Source organism: Scomber scombrus, chromosome 17 (genome assembly GCF_963691925.1).
Source record: "Scomber scombrus chromosome 17, fScoSco1.1, whole genome shotgun sequence".
Lineage (NCBI taxonomy): Eukaryota > Metazoa > Chordata > Actinopteri > Scombriformes > Scombridae > Scomber > Scomber scombrus.
Genome location: NC_084986.1, coordinates 12,284,824 through 12,304,461, shown reverse-complemented (window position 1 = coordinate 12,304,461; position 19,638 = coordinate 12,284,824). Strand labels below are relative to the sequence as shown.

The 19,638-nt window shown below is 40.1% G+C and overlaps 1 protein-coding gene across 2 annotated transcripts; it reads right to left on the bottom strand.

Moving 5' to 3' along the window:
• Nucleotides 1–232: 232 nt before the first annotated feature.
• Nucleotides 233–18,534, bottom strand: med23 (mediator complex subunit 23). Of its 2 annotated transcripts, none has more exons than XM_062437089.1 (30): nucleotides 18,386–18,534; nucleotides 17,635–17,666; nucleotides 17,308–17,395; nucleotides 17,059–17,183; nucleotides 16,550–16,661; nucleotides 16,319–16,417; nucleotides 16,085–16,186; nucleotides 15,884–15,953; nucleotides 15,525–15,637; nucleotides 15,289–15,384; nucleotides 9,845–10,051; nucleotides 8,346–8,489; nucleotides 7,998–8,143; nucleotides 7,663–7,908; nucleotides 7,392–7,534; nucleotides 6,503–6,677; nucleotides 5,697–5,860; nucleotides 5,437–5,561; nucleotides 5,126–5,331; nucleotides 4,565–4,745; nucleotides 4,292–4,462; nucleotides 3,848–4,064; nucleotides 3,600–3,709; nucleotides 3,326–3,452; nucleotides 2,819–2,984; nucleotides 2,591–2,663; nucleotides 2,255–2,469; nucleotides 2,021–2,141; nucleotides 1,769–1,900; nucleotides 233–936 (listed from the first exon to the last, which is right to left on the bottom strand). In XM_062437089.1, exons 1-30 carry the CDS (start codon nucleotides 18,434–18,436, stop codon nucleotides 700–702), a joined length of 4,194 nt encoding a protein of 1,397 aa, XP_062293073.1. In that variant the 5' UTR covers nucleotides 18,437–18,534; the 3' UTR covers nucleotides 233–699. The 2 variants fall into 2 exon arrangements, with proteins under 2 accessions (XP_062293073.1, XP_062293074.1); XM_062437090.1 differs by having other exon boundaries at nucleotides 2,591–2,645.
• Between the last annotated feature and the right edge of the window lie 1,104 nt (nucleotides 18,535–19,638).

Below are 19,638 nucleotides of genomic sequence, written 5' to 3'. Positions count from 1 at the left end.
TTAGCTGACCAGACAGAGCCACTGTGGTGCTGGGACAAATTGTGAAACCACACCCACAATTATTAAACTAGAAACATTAGCCTCTGCCTTATTTTCTATAGTTTTATGTTGCTTACTTGTACTTCAAAGACTTCACAAAGACAGACAAACATATGACAGAAAGAACCATCAATAAAAAAGCTGAACCCAGAATACCAAAATCTTTTTTTAATGAAGTAATAATAATAATGTACAATATAAAAAATTGACTACAAACAGAAAAATAAAAATGTCAAGATACTAACAAAAAAGCTACATTATGATGACCATCTTTAAGAGACCTGACTGCTGACAGAGCTACTTAAAATTGTACAGATAGTTGATTTAGATACCGGTCCTGTTAATTCATTATGTAAGGATACTTTGCAAATATATCTGTATGTCTGAGTCAGGTTGAAGGAATTCATTTTGATAATCAAAATACAACAAAATCATCCTGGATTTGTTTTTGTGTGTTGAGATTCTGGAAAAAAGGACATTTATATGCAACGATACTCTAGCTCAGGGAACATAATTGGCTCTGTAGGGTTTTTGTTTGTGAAAGTACAATCAACATTTATATTTCGAGCAAAATCAAACTCAAGAAAAAAAGCTAATGACAAAAATGTTTGACAAAGTAGGTCTGTGATGTGTGTGTCCACTGTCATAACCACTGTTTACCTACATAGGTGTGTGTGTGTGCTGTGTGGAGGAGGGTGAGGCAACAGCGGCAGAGGATGAGAGTGAAGAGGAGGAGGAAGAGGGCTGAGGGGTGTTGGAGGAGGCAGCTGCGGAGGCTGAGGCCGAGGCAGCGGCGGCGGCAGCAGCAGATGACGAAGTCTCTACCTTGCTGCTGTGCGTGATGAAGCGCAGACGCAGCTTCATGGCCGGACGCAAAGTCATGATGATTTTCTCCACCTGGAGAGAGAAAGAAAGATGAAGGGGAAGAAAAATAAACACACAGATGTAGAGACAGATGGATGGATTGGTTAGATAGAGGAATCATATATTGGCAATCATGAAAGTGGTAAGGTAGGGAGAGGAGACTGGAACAGGAAAAACAAAATGATTCTGTTTGAGGTGACTCATAAAATTGAATTAGCATACAGTGTAATTACCAGTTCAGCACATATTATATTCTTTTTATATTACATCACCACTTTTTGTGAATCACAGCACCCAAAAAACAACACAACATTCAACTTGGGTAAAGCGTCGTTCTCTGAGGCCAGTAGCAGCTTTGTCCATAAAATGAAATAGTCCTTTTAATTTACACTCATCTTGGCATCGAGCACAAAGTGCAGCTAGTTTAATCTCCTTTAATTAACTCTGGTGTCAGGTCTGGACGCTGCACAGAAGGTGACAGATTCAAACTAAATATGGAAAATAGAAACAAAAACTGTCCCCTGGAAAGCAGCGAGATCACTTTTGCATCCTAATGTGATGTTTGGGTGATGAAGGTCTCTACATTTAACATTTTTAGTCAGTTGCGTTGCCCTTTTGTTTTTTGTTGTTGTCTCCTTTTATTACCTTTATGACTGTTTACCATTAGCTAAGGCTAAAGCTATAGCAATAAAACTGGTTATTTGCTTTCAAGTTGATTAATTTTTTTTTTTTTAGAAACACACACACACACACACACACACACACACACACACACACACACACACACACACACACACACACACACACACACACACACACACACACACACACACACACACACACACACACACACACACACACACACCTGCTCCTTCACACTGTCTCCAGTGTACATGTATTTGATGTGGTAGAGGAAGTCACAGATTGGGTCCATGTAGCTAAGATGTTGGCAGTGTTGGTCCACCGCCTGAAGCATCTCGTAGAAGGCTACGCCAATCTGAAATACACACAAACAAGAATAAAATATGTATTTAAAAAACACAGGGGGAAAAAAATGACAAAATATTTTAATATGATTGAAATCACATCCAATAATCTAAGTCAAACTTGTGTTTACCTCCAACATGCATCGTGTCCTCTCCTGCTGGAAGCGCTGCAGGAACGGCCCGACCAGGTGATACACATAGAGCAACTGGAACTCTGTCTGGACGATGGGCTTCAGTGTCTCCGACAGGAATCTACACACACACAGTTTGATAAATAAGTGTGGCTTGACTATTCACATATAAAGAGAAGACAGATACATGAAGAAGAGAGTACAAAGACAAGAGAATGAGAGAGGCCTCCTCACTTGGGAATCAGAGACAGCTGTCCGATGGATGAGTGATGCCAGACAGCATGCGCTAATGCTAACACATAACTGCAGTTCATTTCGCTGTAGCTCTGGTGGCAGGCTGTGAAGTCCAGCAAAGCGAACGGATAGCCGGCCCACTCTGTCTCTGACGTCAGCGCCGGAGAGCTGATCACAGACACGATGCGGTCGTGGAGAACAATCCAGTAGGGTTCCTGGGAGATAAGAGCGGAGGTGGCCACACTGAGCAAAACTTACATAGTCAAAGATGATGTGAATTCATAGTAAAGTGAAGGATTGGGATGGTCTTTTGTGAGTGTGTGGCATTTCTCTTACAGGCAGTGCGGTGATCACAAGTCCAATGGCATTCATCCAGGCGGTGATATTCTCTCTGGGAACAAGAGGTTGGCTAAGAGGTAAAACACACACATACACATCACCACAACCGAAATGCTCAAAATAATCTGTATCATTACAAAAAGCTTAGTTTTACTGGAATTCATCCTAAAACAATCAGAGCATTAAACTATTTAAAGATGATACACTGTGGTTTTTCTGGCGTACCTCTTTAACACAACGTTGAGCAGAGCGTTGCCCACATCTTTTCCTGGCACGGCCAAAGCCATCAGCTCCACGCAGGTGACATGCAGGGCGTGGGCTGCGGGATTGGGGAACTCGTTGAACCTCCAATCACAGTTGGGGAATGGGCCGGGTGATTTTCCAGCCATGGGTGAGAGAGAGTTAAGGAGCATGTACATCACTGCACGAGGAAATGAGGGATGTATTCTGGTTTTAATTAGATGCTTATATTCTGTATGTCTGTCAATCGATGAGCCACTAGAACAGATTCCATGTTCTCTACTGACTGAGATATATTGGCTGCAATAAATTAACCGGGATTAAATTAACTGCAGAAGGTAAAGTATTTAATATCGGCCTTTAAAGCTAAGAGGCACTGGGGGACACAAGTAGTAGGAGCACAGCCCATGACTCTTTACATGCCACTTGGAGAGTCAGTTAGAGAGCAGTAATGGATCCATCTACTAAGAGAGGAAGATAAATAAAGGATATTGTCCACCAGACGTCCAATCAGCTTGCAGTAGTATGTGTCGTCAGGGATCCACACGTTGTCCTCTCTTGGGTTCATGCCAAACTTCAGATATGTTTCACTGAGGCACCAACCAGGGGTTCTGTTGTCCTGTTAAATAAAGAAAAATAAATCCACTTCAAACCACGGACTGCTGCCACTTAAAAAAAGAAAACATACATTTTGTGAGGTTCTGGTCAATAATTTGACATTAGTAGTTGTGTTTTTTCCTTTCTTCCTTCATCTCAATCTGCCTACCTTCAGTGAAGACATGATGGCATGCACAAGCTTTCTCTTCAGGTTGGTTCTGTCTCTCAGGTGTCGCTCATAGTAGTGAAGGGTGTTGTAGAGGTAGGTCACTGGGCGGTCTGCAGACAAACACAACAGTAAATACCAAATGATGGCTTATAAACTGCATTCACTTCCCCTGGAGATGGCCATTACTCCCCTCTTTACAAACATGCAGTATTCCTGTCTGTATTCCTTACATTTTAGACGTTACTCACCATGGAACTTGTAAAGGCCTCCAAGATGATCCAGCAGTGTTTCCAGCGACTTGGAGACAGGAAGAAGCTCCAGGAAGCGGTGGATGACGATGTCAAAGACAGGCAGGAAACGCAAACACACATTGCCAAAGTAAATGGGCAGGTACTGATGCTGGAGCTGCATGGGAGGGTTGACCTGATCTGCGAGACCCTCAAAGTACAGCTTCTCTGGGTATTTCTGGGAGGGGAATGACAAATACTTATTTTCTTGAACATAATAACATAGATTTAATATCTCCAAACCAGTGGTGTGTCCCTTAAAAATAGATTGACGCTACTCTTACCAGCTATGTATATCTAAATGCAGATGAAATAAAATGTAAGTTTTAAAATCTGACTTTGGTATAACTTCTTAACATCTGAAGACAACAAAACACCATGTGTGTGTTTGTGTTAAGCGTGTACCTTGTGGTAGCTCATGTGCTTGTTGTGCCAGTCACTCTGCAGCCAGTGCTCAGGAGCGTTCTCCTTGACAAAATCGTTAACTCGGTTCCTGAAGTCGTTGGGCTTCAGCAGCAGCAGTTGGATTATGAAATAACAAACCTGTGCCTCATTGCCTTCATGGCTACGCATCGCCTGGAGGTCGGAGAGAGGAGCAGCATGCCACACAGTCATAATTACAGGAGAAGTTAAAAACTAAATAACCGTATATATCTCTGTATGTGTATCTGTCCTCACCAGACACAGAATTAGTCTGTCCAGGGTGACGATGTTGTATTTCCAGACCATGTCGTTGAGTATTTCAATGCACTTGTTGAGCTGCTGTCCGCCAGCTGAAGTTGAGAACTCGTAGACGAGGAAGTCGGCAAATGTGCGCACGTGAGCCACCAGCGCGCGAGCCCCGATGCGTTCCAAGACCCTGAGGGCAGGCAAAATCAGGCTATGCTGAGTTCATCAATTAGCAACAGATGCCCCAAACCCCCAACTGAGCTAATTAGTGTAATTTTAAAAAGCCTCAACATGAGTGGTAATTACCACATGCTTCATAAAATAGAGACGGTGGTGTCTGAGATACTGAGCACAACATGTGGAAAAATTATATGTAAATAAACATCTATAATTAATTTCAATCAATTTGTAGATTATTTTTTCAGTACAGCACAAGAATATTTTATTCATCTGTCTCAAAACATCCTCATTACTTTCAATGTTATTTAATGTAATTATATATGTGTAATAAATGAATTATGTGTATCTGTTTGGTTCTAAGTTAGACTTATAGACTTGATGGCACCATACCTGAAGCCTATCTGGTTGATGTGGTCTGTCTCCAGCAGCATCTTCCACAGCAGGCAGAGGAAGAGAGGGGGTGAGCCCTGCATGGAGAAGTGGGTAATGATGTCGTTCTCATTGGCCATGGACTTCCACTTCCTGTACTCTTCTTCCACGTTCTTCTTCAGGTTGAAACGGGACTCCTGAGGAACGTTGTTCTGTTTAAAGAACGCCTGAGGAACAGAGGGAGAAAGGTGGGGAAATGTGGGTTGAGCAAGAAAAAAAGGATAGTTTTCATTTTTTCTATTTCTTCCATGCAAAAGTGAGTGTTCGTGTACCTGGAGTGGAGCAGGGAAGCAGGACAGAGTGTGTGAAGCCCAGTTATGAGGCGTGAAAGCCATGATGGTCTGGAGAATGTCTTTACACCAAGTTCCGTGGATGGAGTCAGACCCTGTGAAGAAATCTTCACACACCGACAAAACGGGTGAGCATAGCAACTTATAATTCATTTAAGAGAATATGGAAAACTGGAACAGACCAGTCAGTGATCAGCAAGAAAACAGACAAAAAGAGAAACTAAAGAAATAAATCAATTTACCGGTGACATGTGTGGCTCTGGCCAGGGTGAGGATCAGTGCTCGGTTCAGCTCTTCAGACTCCGCTGACAGAACCGTCTTTGGGTCGTTGAGGAAGCGGGTGAACTGAGGCTGCACCTCTGAACTACCCAACGCTGTGATCAGCCGCAAAGCTGTGCTCTCGACACTGAAAAAGGGACAAAAAAAGACATGAAGAAAAGTTTATAATTTGTTACTGGAATTTCAGCAACTATTTTCATAACCGATTAAATGTTTAAGTCGTCAACATTTGCTGCTTCTCAAATGTGAGGATTGGATACTTTTCTGTGTCTCTCATGACAGGAAACTCAATGTATTTGAATTTTTTACTGTTGATCAGATAAAACAAGACATATGAAGACATCATTTTGAACTTTACTGATTATCATTATTATTATTATTATTTTTCACTATTTTCTGACATTTTATAGAAAATCATTTGAGAAAATAATCAGCAGATGAATCAATAATGAATATACCTGTACTATAGTTGCAGCCCTGGTGCAGTTATGACGAGATTTTTGATAAACATAATTTTTATAACAATGGTTCTTATTTAAAAAAAGAATCTAACTTTTATGATAATAATTCAATGATGTCTCGATACAAAAAGCTGTACTAGCACAAATTATCTTTAACCGTCTTTAATTATCACATTTGAATCTCTCTGTAGAGCACTTTGGTCATCATTTGTTGTTTTTAAATGTACTCTATAAATAAATTGATTTGACTTATCTTGGTTTAAACTGATGTGTTGGGATATATGTGAGTGTGTATGTGTCCACATTACCACAGATGCAGCTGGTTCTGGTTGGTCTGGGGCACTGCAGCTAGACTGTGCAGATGACTCAGGAGCTGGACTCTGTAGTGCGGCTGGATGTGATGCATCCTGTAGCTGAACATCTCCAGTAAAGTGTGAAGGATTCCCCAAGCGTGAGACTTAAACACGTTGGGCAACAACTGGCCTGAACAGAGAGAGAGAGAGCGTTCACATTATTCAGCATGTGTCCGCTGACCCAAAGAAGAAATGTCAAACACGAATGTTCTGAGCCAGCCTGCTCAAAATGCAACCCAGAGGACGAGCAGTGACTGAATACAAATTGGGCCGGGACATGCTGAAAGAGTTATAATAGGCATTTCTTTTTTTTTTGGTAATAATGTCCAAGATTAAGAATGTTTATTAATAAAAACTTGACGGCATAGCTGTGATTAACTTGCTGCGTCTTAAATGTCACAGAAATAATGACCTCTTAGTTAATTAATAAGTATAAAATATGCACATTAATACATGTCCACAGTACAATGGGAATTCAATATAAATTTACAAGATCCTAAATCAATTAAAATGATTATTAGTAAAGCTTTTCATAAATAATCCATTTGTTGTTTAACTTTCTGTTGCAGAAGCTTTGATACGATTTGATACATACGATTGTTAAAAATGTCTTTGTATCTATTGTATCTTGGTGTGTGTGTCCGTTAGACTGCTTTACACTGTTAAAGCTATTAAATCTTTTTCCTGCGTTCTTCGTCCTCACGCTGCTTGATACTCTGTACGTCTTGAGTGCGAGACAACTATCATCCTATGGAGGAACATAATGATCTCAATTCCTTTTGCATCTTACTGTAACTGCTTCTCCACACAGCAGATATTTTCAGTGAATGTTTCTGTGACTCACTGATGAATCCTTTGATGCCCAAGGACTCGATCTCCATATAGACCAACAGTCTGCTGTATGTTTCTACCAGCGCAGGGGCCAGGGCGATGCTGGATTTAGCATGCGCCAGCTTTATCACCCGTGTGGCGATGCTGTGGATCAAACTGGACAGACAGAAAGAAGCAAAATAAGACAAAGAAAGTTGATTTAAGAAATGATGTGTTTACCTCTCTATGTCTAATGCATTGTCCTTCAGAGTGTTATCTTCCATTTATCCATCTGTTCCTCTCACCTCATTTTCGCATGTACAGTGAGAGAATCAAGCAGGTTCATAGGCAGCGGGGTCACAGATCCTGATGCCATACAGTTGGTGCCGGGCAGGTTGATCCTCATAGATCCGTTTCCGTAGATGGTCTCTACCAGGACGCCCATCGGCAGTGTGAAGCACTCAGAGTTGGTGCTGTAGGCATTACACAGCAGGGCGATCTTATAGTCAGACATGCCCAGGGTCTTGTTGCGCAACGACTGCTGGAGAAACCTGAGAGACAAGACGAAGGGAAGCAGGAGTTATATAACCAGTTACAGAATTTTTGTTTAATGGAGTGAATACATATTTCAGATACATACTCGTGGTGTAGTTTCAGAGAGTGCGGTATGGGTATTTGTAGTTTAGAGTTGTCGTTCTGAGCTTTGCGGTTTAGGTGGATCCAAATGCATGTCATGGCAAAGGAATGAGTTGACTGGGGCTTGTTAATGTCAGGAACTGGAATGCACTGAAGTGGAAGAGAAAACACAGATAAACCTGATTTAACTGCTACTAATACTGCATTTTAATTAGTGTAGGAAACATGTAATGAAAGACAAAATAGTATAAAATAAAACAAATAAAAAACAAACTGAAACTATAGTGATACTACCACCATTGATACAAATAATAACCATAACAAATATTTTGAATACAACAAAATAATGTACCTCCTTTTCTGGGTACAGCAGGTCAAAAAGCTTCATGACAGGCAGGAAGTCGGCTAAGGCGTTCTTCTGAATGCTCCCTGAGATGAACTGCAGCAGGACCCACATCAAGTGGTCTCTCCCTTTAATAAGACCTCTACCTGCGAGCTAGAAAGAGAGAGAAAAACTCAATCACACGTTAGATTTTCTCTCCGTATAGTAGTTTTAACTGTAAGTGGTGGAGTCCGACATTCCTGTAGTGGAAGTGAATTCCCTATCTACGCATGATATTTGTATGTAATCTAGTATTACCTTTGTAATACTAGATTAATGTTATCTCAACTTCACGGTTTACTCTCCTGCAGCCAAATCTGAGCTGTACTGAGAGTTAACGCTAATGTAAACATTTCCTGTTGCTGATAGTTCACATTAAAAAGGTAGGTACTCATTTCTTCAACTTAGATGCTCATATATACATTGACAGACTTTTTACATGCTGCAATCATTTTTCCTGTTCATATACGTAGGTCCAAAAGAAGACCTCTTTTAACGCTTACATACTGTTTGGGGTCACATTTTTACATTTGAGAGCTGTAAAAACACCCTACACACACTTCTTTTAGTCTGACTTTTCCTAATGTGACCCCCGAATATACAAAATGGAAATAAAATGGCTTTATTTTGTGTGTGTATGCAGCTGATACACATTTTTATATATGCAAATGTACAAATTTGTCATCATGTTGTTGTATTCATCATATTCTACAAAATGTTCTCCTGGACCATAAAAAAGTGATTGTGAATGTCTTTTTTCCATAAGATTAATCAAACATTTATTAATGACTGATGGGACAATTATGAATGTGAATTGGTGTTGAGACTAACTGTGAGTCAGAATATGAACAGTATGTGAGGGTTAACCAACTTCCATTTACAGTAAGTAATAGGGACAGAATTCACAGCCAGTCCACAATCTATGTAAAACTGTATTACAAAGTTCAGCAAATGCTAATGTAAGACTTCAGCAGTCTGACAGTAAATGAAATGCGCATCTTCCAACGTTACTTTATAGTTCCAGTTCCAACTTTATGTTACTATCACTCCTTTTACAGTTGAAAAATCAACCTGTCTGCTCTCTGGTGAGCAAACTAAGTAATGGCTGCACTGTTTCTAAATGACCTCAAATCTAGTTTGGCATTTCAGTGCTGCAATTATTTTCTAGTTATCAACTGACATTTACACCGGTACAATGTTTCTGTAATAAGCTAATATCACCTGATGTATTGTTCTAGCTGCTTGATATGCATGTGGTTTGTTTCACAGTGATAATGTTTTTCCTTTTAGTTGCTGTGTGTGAATTACATTTAATTCATGTTTTAGCAGGGAAAAGGCATCAATAGATCATCTTGTCAAGTGGCGTAGTGGATACATATTCTCTTGTGTTTTTGATCTCCATCATTGCACTCCAATCCATTAGTGGGATTGTCAGCTCTCCCTCAAACCTCTTATCGCTTTCCTCTTACCTTTTGATGCAACGACAGCACCATGTGTGGGAAGCTTGCAAACTGAAACAACACAAAGAAGATGAGCTGGGAGGAGAGGTGCTGCCACAGCAACTGGCTAGTTCCTCCAATGTCTGCATCAAAATGTTCCTCGGTCTCAGAGCGCTCCATGGCATACACCACCAGGTCCACCAGCTGCTCCTCCAGCACGGGGCAGCGCTGTTTATGCTGGCGGGGGAGGAGGGAAGTGTTAAAGGATAGAAGAAAATAGCGGGCAGGAGAAAGAGGAAGTGAAATAGAAAAAAATAAGGAGGAGGGGGGGATCGTCCGACAGAGAGAGACGGATTGAGACAGAAAAGGAGGGAAGGAAAAGACAGAGGGAAAGGAGGGGAGACGAGAGAAAGACAGAGGGAGAGAGAGAAGGAGAGAAGGAGAATCATTTAATTAATGAACACACAAAGTTTTATGTTTTTTCAACAATTGGTTGAAATTGACTTAACTAAAAAATGTTCCCTTCGCTTGTATACAGGACGTCTCCTTCCTGCCTCTGTCAACAATTCCCACACTGATCTTTAGCCCTTAATATTCTGGTAATATATCGAGTTTGTAACTTGAACTCAAGTTAAAAGCTTAGAAAATCTGCCAATTCAAAGAGTTTCATAAATTTGAGCCACAATGCCAATGAGAATAAAAGTGATGCACATTTCCTGGGGAGGCATGAAGCATTTCACAGTTTTCTTAGAGAAAAAGTTAATTTCCTTGTTTGTCGTTATGACATACAAGGGCATTAAGCGCATGACGTGAGCTGTATAATTCAAATTAAATCTGGAGGAAAAAACTATTTGTGAACATGGACATTATGAAAGTGTTGTAAAAATTGTAAATGTATACAATATAATTAGTTATGCAATTAAATCCCTCTGCACTTTCAACTACGTTACCATGCAGAGAGTGCAGAGATGAAACTGAGCAGAGCAGAATTCTTGTCCATGCATTACCTGTTAATCTGCAGGAACAATGTATAGAAGAATTACATCATGTGTGAACTCTACAACCTCACTGGTGTATCTGAACTCAGTAAGTTTGAGAGCTCTATATGTAAAAAAAGGGGCTTGATGAAAAAGAGAGAGAAGGAAGGAAGAAAAATGGATGAGAGGGAGAATGATAAGAGGGGGAGAAAAGGAGGCTGGTTAATGGGATCTTACAGCCCCAATCGGTGATTGGTTTACTGCAGTTTCTGCCAAAATTAAAAGCGTGAATCCTAACTTAGGCAATATAATAGTTTAATGTTCATGGACTGAAGCATTATCTACAAACTTCACTTTTTGGGTTTCATTAAAAAACGTTCATTGTATCTTGTGACGCCTATTCGCAGACATATCACCATAATTATAATTTCATGCTCTAGTCTTCAAATTTGTTCAACAGTAAAAATGTATGATTAGAAATTGAAAATATTTTGTAATAACCCAGGGTGTGAAACTTTATTTTACCAGCTAGTGACAGGGAGGAAGGAGGGAGGATCTCTGCATTGGCTACCACTGCAGCATTTAATTGAACCCTTTTCACACATCGGGGACACAACACAGCAAGGAGTCAAAGAGCACAGCACAGCACAGAGCAGCACAACATGGTGCAGAGCAGCACAACATGGTGCAGAGCAGCACAGCATAGCACTGAACACCAAACCCAACCAAACAGACCAACACAAGAAGGCATGCATGCTAACAGGGTCCAAGGTGGGGGGGTGGGGGGGTGGGGAAGTGGTGTGACTGGGAGGAAGAAGAGGAGCTGTGAGGCTGACTGGCCTACGGTACAACTTCTCTTCCCCTGCTCCCGAACACACACACACACACACACACACACACACACACACACACACACTCACACACACACACATGCACACCCATGCTCACACAGAGAGAGCGAGAGGGCAAGAGAAAGACGGAGAAAAAGAAAGAGAAAAAGGAGAAAGCACAAGCACATCTTCTGTCTACAAAGAAATGGCCCCATTGCTTACTGAGTCACATTCACAAACCCGCTGTATTACGGACAGTAAAAGCCCACCTGTGGCTGGTCGATGATCCAAACTCACACACCAACAAACAAGACTACTGACAACCAAACCAACTGCAGCTGAGTGTGTCATCTACCTGCCACTGACTGTTGATTACAGAGAAATATATGATCAATATATTTACTCAAGGTAGAGCTAATGCCTTTTCAGATGGCAATACTCAGCAACTCAGACATTAACCACAAACTAATGCATGTTTATATTTTTAATTTTTTATGTTAATTTCAAATCTCAGCTGTTGAAAGAATCAAAAAGCTCTACCACGTCATACTATTTGTATGAAGAAATGTCAGTCAATCATGGCTTTAACTGCTGTTTTGCCTTCGTTTTCTCCGAGTTGTGTAACACGATTATTCAAGGAGCTCAGAACAACATGACTGTTTGTCCACCATGATCGCTGCCTAAATTAGACTTTTTGAGGAAATAGCTGTGGTTATTAGACTGGAAATTAAGCACATTTCATCAGCAATCATGTCATCTCTATCATCAGGATGGTTTTCAATAAAAATAATTTTTAGATTTAATCCAATCAAGTCTCCCTCATATTTTCAGTCACAGCAGGTTCAGCTCGCAGTTCATTAAGAGCTGCAGCTCAGTAACTTCTATCCAAAATGTAAAACTGAGGACACAAACTGAAACAAACCAACACAAAGCCTCAAACACATCTTGGCCTTTGTTTATTGCACATAATCAATCAATGAACATAACGCAACACAGGTCACACATCCAAACAGGCAGCCAATCAGAATCACTCAACGGCCGACCCGGGCAAAACTCTGATCATACACTTACCAAAAAAATTAGAAGTGGGAATAAGAGCTGAGAAACATTTTGTCATGTCTTCTACTTCTGAAGCTGCCGTTTAAATTCATATCCTGCTCGTCAAGCCACAATGAATATATCACTCCATTTCTAAACAGGAGAGACAGGGGGTACCCTCCGGAGAGTAGATTTATAAACAGATGCAAAGTGAAGTTAGCAAAGCGAATAATAAACTGTGCAAATGCAGTTAATTGACTGGAGGGCACAAGTTGCACAGATACCAGGGTCACTAATGTATCGCAGCATCAAAGCATCAAAAGCTAGTTTCAAGTAGAAGACGTGACAGTGAAAGAAAGTCTCATATATTTAATGCGAGTTAAAAAACTGAAACTTGACCAGCCTATTTTGTTTCTACCTAAAAACCCTCTGATTAATTTACATCTAGGCTTTTTCCACAATTATACAACTTTTCTGCAAGTAGTGAACAATCTTCCTGTCGAGACTGCAAGTAACGAATATATTCATTACCGATGAATCTCTCAATCATTTTCTTGATTAATCATTTGGTTTATAAAATGTTGATCACTGTCTCTCACAGCCTAAGATGATGTCCTCACTCTCCTGACCAACAGTTCATAACCTGAATATATTTAGTTTACTATCACAAAAAAATAAATAAACCAGAAAATATTCATATCTGAGAAGGTAGAATCTGAGAATAATTGATAAAAATCAATTATTAAAATAACTGACGATGAAGTTTCTGCTGATCAAATAATCGACTAATCGTTGCAACACTATTTCCTGCTACTATACTATACTTAGATTTTGTTGTTTACAGCAGCCTGATGAGTTTTTTGACACTTATCTAGTAATCACTTGAAATGAAAGGCAACTGATTAATAGTAAAGAACACTGGTTCACTTTTTATTATAAATAATAGCATAGTTTTGCCCAGGTCAGCACAACAGAAAGCAGCAGCATAAAAGGTCAGACACAAGAGGACCTCGCTAACAACAGGCACGGACCAAACTACATCCACACATGCAGTGCAGCAGGACTTGAAATGTCAACAGCAGGGTTTAAAGCTCGAGATACTTCATATCCGATACTCAGCTGGAACTAAACATGCTGTTTTCTCATAATAAAAACTGCAGTGCTGAGAATCGAATGAAAGTGTTTGAAACTATTTGATCAGTGTTAATTGGCTTAGCTGACACTTGCAAGGTACAATAAGGTAGAATTAATCCTAGATAAAAAATGTGCGGATATTTGGCATTAGGGATACAGCAAGGCAAATAAATGTAAATAAAGAAAATAGCTGATGGGATTAAACTATAACATAATCAGCTAAACCAATGTTGTAAAAACATAATGAGAATACATTTCATAGTTAGGGTAGGGCCTGAAAACTACAGAAATGATTTCCTTAAACACAAAGATGGTAGCAGATAATATTAGCTTTAATTAATACATTACATTGCACATAATGAGATGAGGGGAGATGATTACACCCACCTTGGGGAACGAAGTAGAGTACAAATGTATCTGAAAAATATCATCTATGATAAATGACTTCATCAACTACACTCAACAGCCTGTCTGCCCAATGATTTTCCTGCAGCTGCCTGCCATTCATCCCCTTTTATTTGAACAGATCTGTCTCTCTACTCACAATGTATCCCTATAAAGCCCTGCTGTGACCATCTCAAGCTCTGTGGCATTTCCCTTTACTCCATTTCAAGCTTTCTTTTTTTTCTTCCCCCATTTCTAGGACGGTGACGGCATCATCATCAGCGTGCCTAAAAAGCTAAGCGTCCAGTGGGCTGGTTAGTTGGTAGGTCAGGAGGACCGGGAAGAGGAACAACGACATACCTGGGCAATGTTCAGAGTCTAGAGAGCGCATGTCAGAGAGACAGACAAACACAACATACAACCAGAGGACAAGAGAAAGAGAGAAGAAAGAAAGAGAAACAAAGAAAGAAGGAGAAAAAAACAGAGAGAGGGGGGAAAAAAAGAGAGACAGACAGAAACAGAAAGTGGTGACTAAGGAGCTAGGTTGTTCACTGTCCGTTCAGCACAGTTAGCATCAACTCAGCCGGTTCAAACATGCAAACTGGATAATGTGACATTTATTTTTATTCAAAATATAAAGAAAATCAAAATCAGAGCTCCGACCGGTGCAGATTATTGCTTTCTTTGAGCAACAGTCAGTGTTGATGGCTGCACTCGAGGAGCTGGGCTGAGTTGAAACTGCGTGAACCCAACAGGGCAAACTACTACTGGTGCATTATGGGTCAAGCTCATAGCATTGGCTTGCTTTACATATGGTCTCATATGGCTTAGTTATCAGGGCAACGAGGGAGGAGAGGGTTTTCAAAGGAAGAGGAAGTGGGGAGGGGATGAAGACAAGGAAAGAGACAAGAAAGAACTGAGAGCGGGGGGGGGGGGGGGCAGAAAAAAGAAATGAAAAGGATGAGGAAGAGGAATAAGTGGAGGAGAAAAGGAGTAAAGAAATCTGAAATAACAGGGGCACGGGGGGATGTGAAAGGGATTGGAGGAGTGAGGGGAGGAGGGGGGTCCTGTAAAAGAAGCAAAGAAGCAGAATGAGAAAACGATGACTTACCTGCTTGTTGAGTCCTAACATGTTGCAGACCATCTCTCTCGAGTACGGCTGTTCTAACACATAGCGCAGCAAACCCGTCTGTGGCTCAAACAGGTCCTGGACATGAAAAACACACACATAATTATTGCATTTGTGTGTATATGCGTGTGTGTCTGTGTGTGTCTGTGTGTGTGTGTGTGTGTGTGTGTGTGTGTGTGTACATAAGCGTGTGTAGTGTTTAAGTACATTAGCTTTACCTTGTCAAATGGCAGCATGCCTCTCAGTGGGAAGCGGAGGGTAGTGGGGTCTAATTTCCAGGAGTTACAGATGGCCCCGCTGTTATTCACAACTGGTAACAGGCTGCACCGGCCTGAGCACACACACACATTCACACAACAAATACAGTACATCAGTTTCATTATGTATGTATGAATGATCACAAATCTGCGTTTCCCTCTTTAAACTAGATGATTTTTAACACCACAAGACATGTTCAGAGTTTATTAAAGTGAAAAGAGAAACAATCAGATTGCCAAAAACGAGGAATATTTTGTGAGCTTTCAATGTGAGTTCACGTCTATTATATTGCCTTTCAATGTGTGTTCACGTCTCTTACCACAGATGGAGTTGATTCTGGCTGTGGGTCTGAAGCTGTCCACAAAGTCTGATATCAAACTGCCCAAAAGCTACAAACAAGAGAGAGCGAGAGAGAGGAAGGCAAAAAAGAGGATGGATAGAAGACATAATAAGAGAGACAAAGTGTTAGATACACACTGAGACAGCTGTAAACATACACACACAAGAAACACATACTCACCCAGTGTGACAGTTGTCCTTCTGGATACAGTTTTCTGATTTCTGTGATGGCAAAGTAAGCTGGCAGCAGGCAGGCATTTCTGTCCAGGATATACTCTACTACCTGGAGAACACACAGAAAATAATTGAAACAAGGTATCAGGGAAAAATACTCAATTTAAAACTAATTAAATTTGCTACGATAGAAATAGTATAATTGTGTGTGTCTAGCGTGAAAGATGAAAAAGATTGACACCTCTCTGGCAGCCAGCAGCTGTTGAACTATAGCTGAGCTGACAGTGGTAGGAATGGTCTGAATTTTATCCAGTACGGCTTTCAACAGGTCTCGAACACCCTGAAACACACACAGGAAAACACTTTAGATGAAAACAGAGAAAAAATAGAAAAAATGACGCATTACAAAATTTTGTGATTCCTGATGAGAAAAAAATAGAGGATTCTTAAGAAAATAAATGCAATCAAAGACCTTGTAGTCCACCCCTCCGATGATCTTCCGAATCAGTTTGAAAGTTAAGGCCCACAACTGAGTCCTCTCCCACTCCAAATTGTCTGAGCTAATCAGAGCAACACACACCATCCTAGACACAGACAGATCCATTAGAGGCATAATTAGGACAATTAACAGGCGGATAACAGATATGAGTGCCAACAGATAACGAGTAGAGAAATGCTCATACAGTTAAAAACGTATTTTATGTCACAGCCGACACAGATTTAATTACAGATACATTTTAATGATTGGTGCTTAGATGCCGTGATGAGTGAATCGTTTACATGTTGTCATGTTTGATAATGTGAACAATTACACTTCAAATGATGGAATAATCAACAAGCATCAGCATTTTCCGCTACTCTAATTGCCTCAAATCTTTTGGCAAGAGCTGGTAGTGATACTAAGGGAAAAAAACCAAAAAAACCCAGCAAGAAATCTTTTGTGACTCTCTGTGCACAGCAAGTGTGTGTGTGTTTGTGTACCTGGGCGGCAACAGACTGGTCTCCACAGCCATTGCAAGACAGTCGTACAGAAAGGAGATTCTTTTGGGGCTGTGCTGGCTGTGTATGAACCGCACGATCCACTGCACACACTGTTCATGGGACTCCTGAAGACAGACGGGGAGGTTATTAAGACCAGACAAACATTTGTCACTGTGTGTGTTTTTGTGTGTGTGTGTGTGTGTGTGTGTGTGTGTGTGTGTGTGTGTGTGTGTGTGTGTGTGTGTGTACCTGTGGTAGTGTCCCCCAATATTGTCTAAAGGCTCCAAGACAACTGATCAGTTTTGTCCTCTCATCTTCGGGAGTGTCCATAAACATCCTAAAAACACAACACAGCTGTTATTTTTTAGCTCTTACCTTTTCTGATTTTTAGCCATAGAAAGAAAAGAAAATGCTTCATGTTTTTATACATTTTGGCATTTAAGTGGTCTTTCTGTTATGAAATGAAAATGAATTACAGACGTATCACAAATTAATATTAAGCTGATTTCAACAAGGTAAAATGTGCTTTTAACAACATAACAACACAGCAGCAAGGGGGCTGTGTTGGACTCTTACCCAGCAAAGGCCTCTTCTATCATCTCAGTTTTCTGAGAAAGTGAGGAGAGGGGAGAGAAAATAAATTGAGAAAAGTTATGTGGGGATCCTCAAACCTCTTACATTTCTTGTGTTATTTATTTAAAAGCAAAACCTTTTTTCTAATAATAATAATAACAATAATAAAAATAATAACAATGACATTTTCTTCTCAGTTGCCTCTTCTGCCAATGTGAGAATTGGCACCAGATAGAGATTAAAGAGTCTGGGATACTTCAGAAGGTTTCATTTACACTTTGCAAAGATATCATGAATGAGCTCAAGTCATCTCTTCCTGTTAAGATGATTTAACTGTGAAGCACACTGAGCATTTGTGAATATGCATGTGCATTAAACAGTAAAACAGTATGATTAAGTACTATCCAGTTAGTAAACTTCAAGGACTTACAGACACAATGCAGGTGTGCAAGTATGCCATTAAAACAGGAGTGACACATCAGCCTCATTTGTATCTAGGCGCTGCTGTCAATTGTTTTTAAATAACAGTGCAGCGTTATTAATGAAACAAATGTTGGCATATTTTTAAAGCAGAAGAATAACATAGCGTTAACTGTATTTTGAGACAAACATTTTCCATGTTATGTTGATTAATTACTCGTTTATAAAACCACAGCAGCATCACTGAGTAAACATTAACGTTACTGAAACTAATGTTGTCTGAAATGCTAACTAATGCTAGCTTTAAAAACAAGTAAATAAAGACGCAAGTTACCACAACATCCTCAAAGATGCTCTGGAGCTGCGTCTCCATCGAAAGCGCCATGTTTGCAGCAACAAAAAGTGCCAATGTTTTCAGCTAATCATCACATTAATCTACCGGGTTGCTGCTTTCAATGAGCAAAGATGATGCTACCAACAAGCTACATGCTAACACACACCGGAATGAAAGACGCGCAACCGCAAAAACAGTCCGGAGACACATCAGAGGACACAGCTGCAAAGGTTCCGCTTCAGTTTGAACTCATAGCGTTTAGCACTGTAACTAGTTACATGTAATTAAATTACAGTTGCCTCTAAGATTTTGCTCACTAGGAGGGTTTTTCCCTCATTTGTTGATATTTAACATGTTACTGAAAACATGTTGCTGTTTTTAATTCTTTGAAAACAATATTTTTTTATATTTTGTAAATACATCATGACGTGGGTTTAAATGACATGATTTATAAATAAATCATGTCAGTGTATCCATGAAAAACACCTAAACTTAAATTTTGGTGGGCTTAATACACAAAAACATTTGTTATAAAATTAGAAAAGTAATAAAAAATGAATCAAATGTAATATGATGCATTATTTTGATTAAGTAACTGAAATAGTTACATTGCTTATTACATTTTAAATAGGTGAACTAGTAATCTGTAACCTGATATACGATTGATTACTTTCACAAATATCTGAAATATTGCTTACAGTAGACATGTCTTTTTAAAATCTACATTCAAAAGTCTGCAGTACGTAAAGTTAGTCTAATGAACTGGACACAATGACAGTGGAGCATGTTGTCCACCAGATGTCACTAGAGGGAAGTAATGGAATCACTTGTTCTGGTCTGGGTTATTAGGGCCCGAGCTGCGACTGCAAGTCGCCTGGCGAAAGCCCTATTGAAATTGTAATGTTTATTAGGGCCCGAGCGACGACTGCAAGTCGCCTGGCGAATGCCCTATTGAAATTGTAATGTTTATTATTAGTGCCACGGGTGCTACGCTCCGAGGCACTCCCCTCAGCAGTAATACTGCAGAGGGGAGTGTTACGAAGTTACGTTGACAGGCGGGGTCTGCACAAAATTTAAACGGGGAGGTCGAGACCGGCGGCAATACCTGTCTTGCTCCCCATTGACTGTAATGTAATCGTCTGTTTTTTTTCAAAATAATCTCACTCTGTTTTTGCACTGAGATTACGCGCTCATTTTAAGGAGTATCTGAATAAAATAAACACTGTCAGAATCTGCCGGCTTCTGTGTCTCTC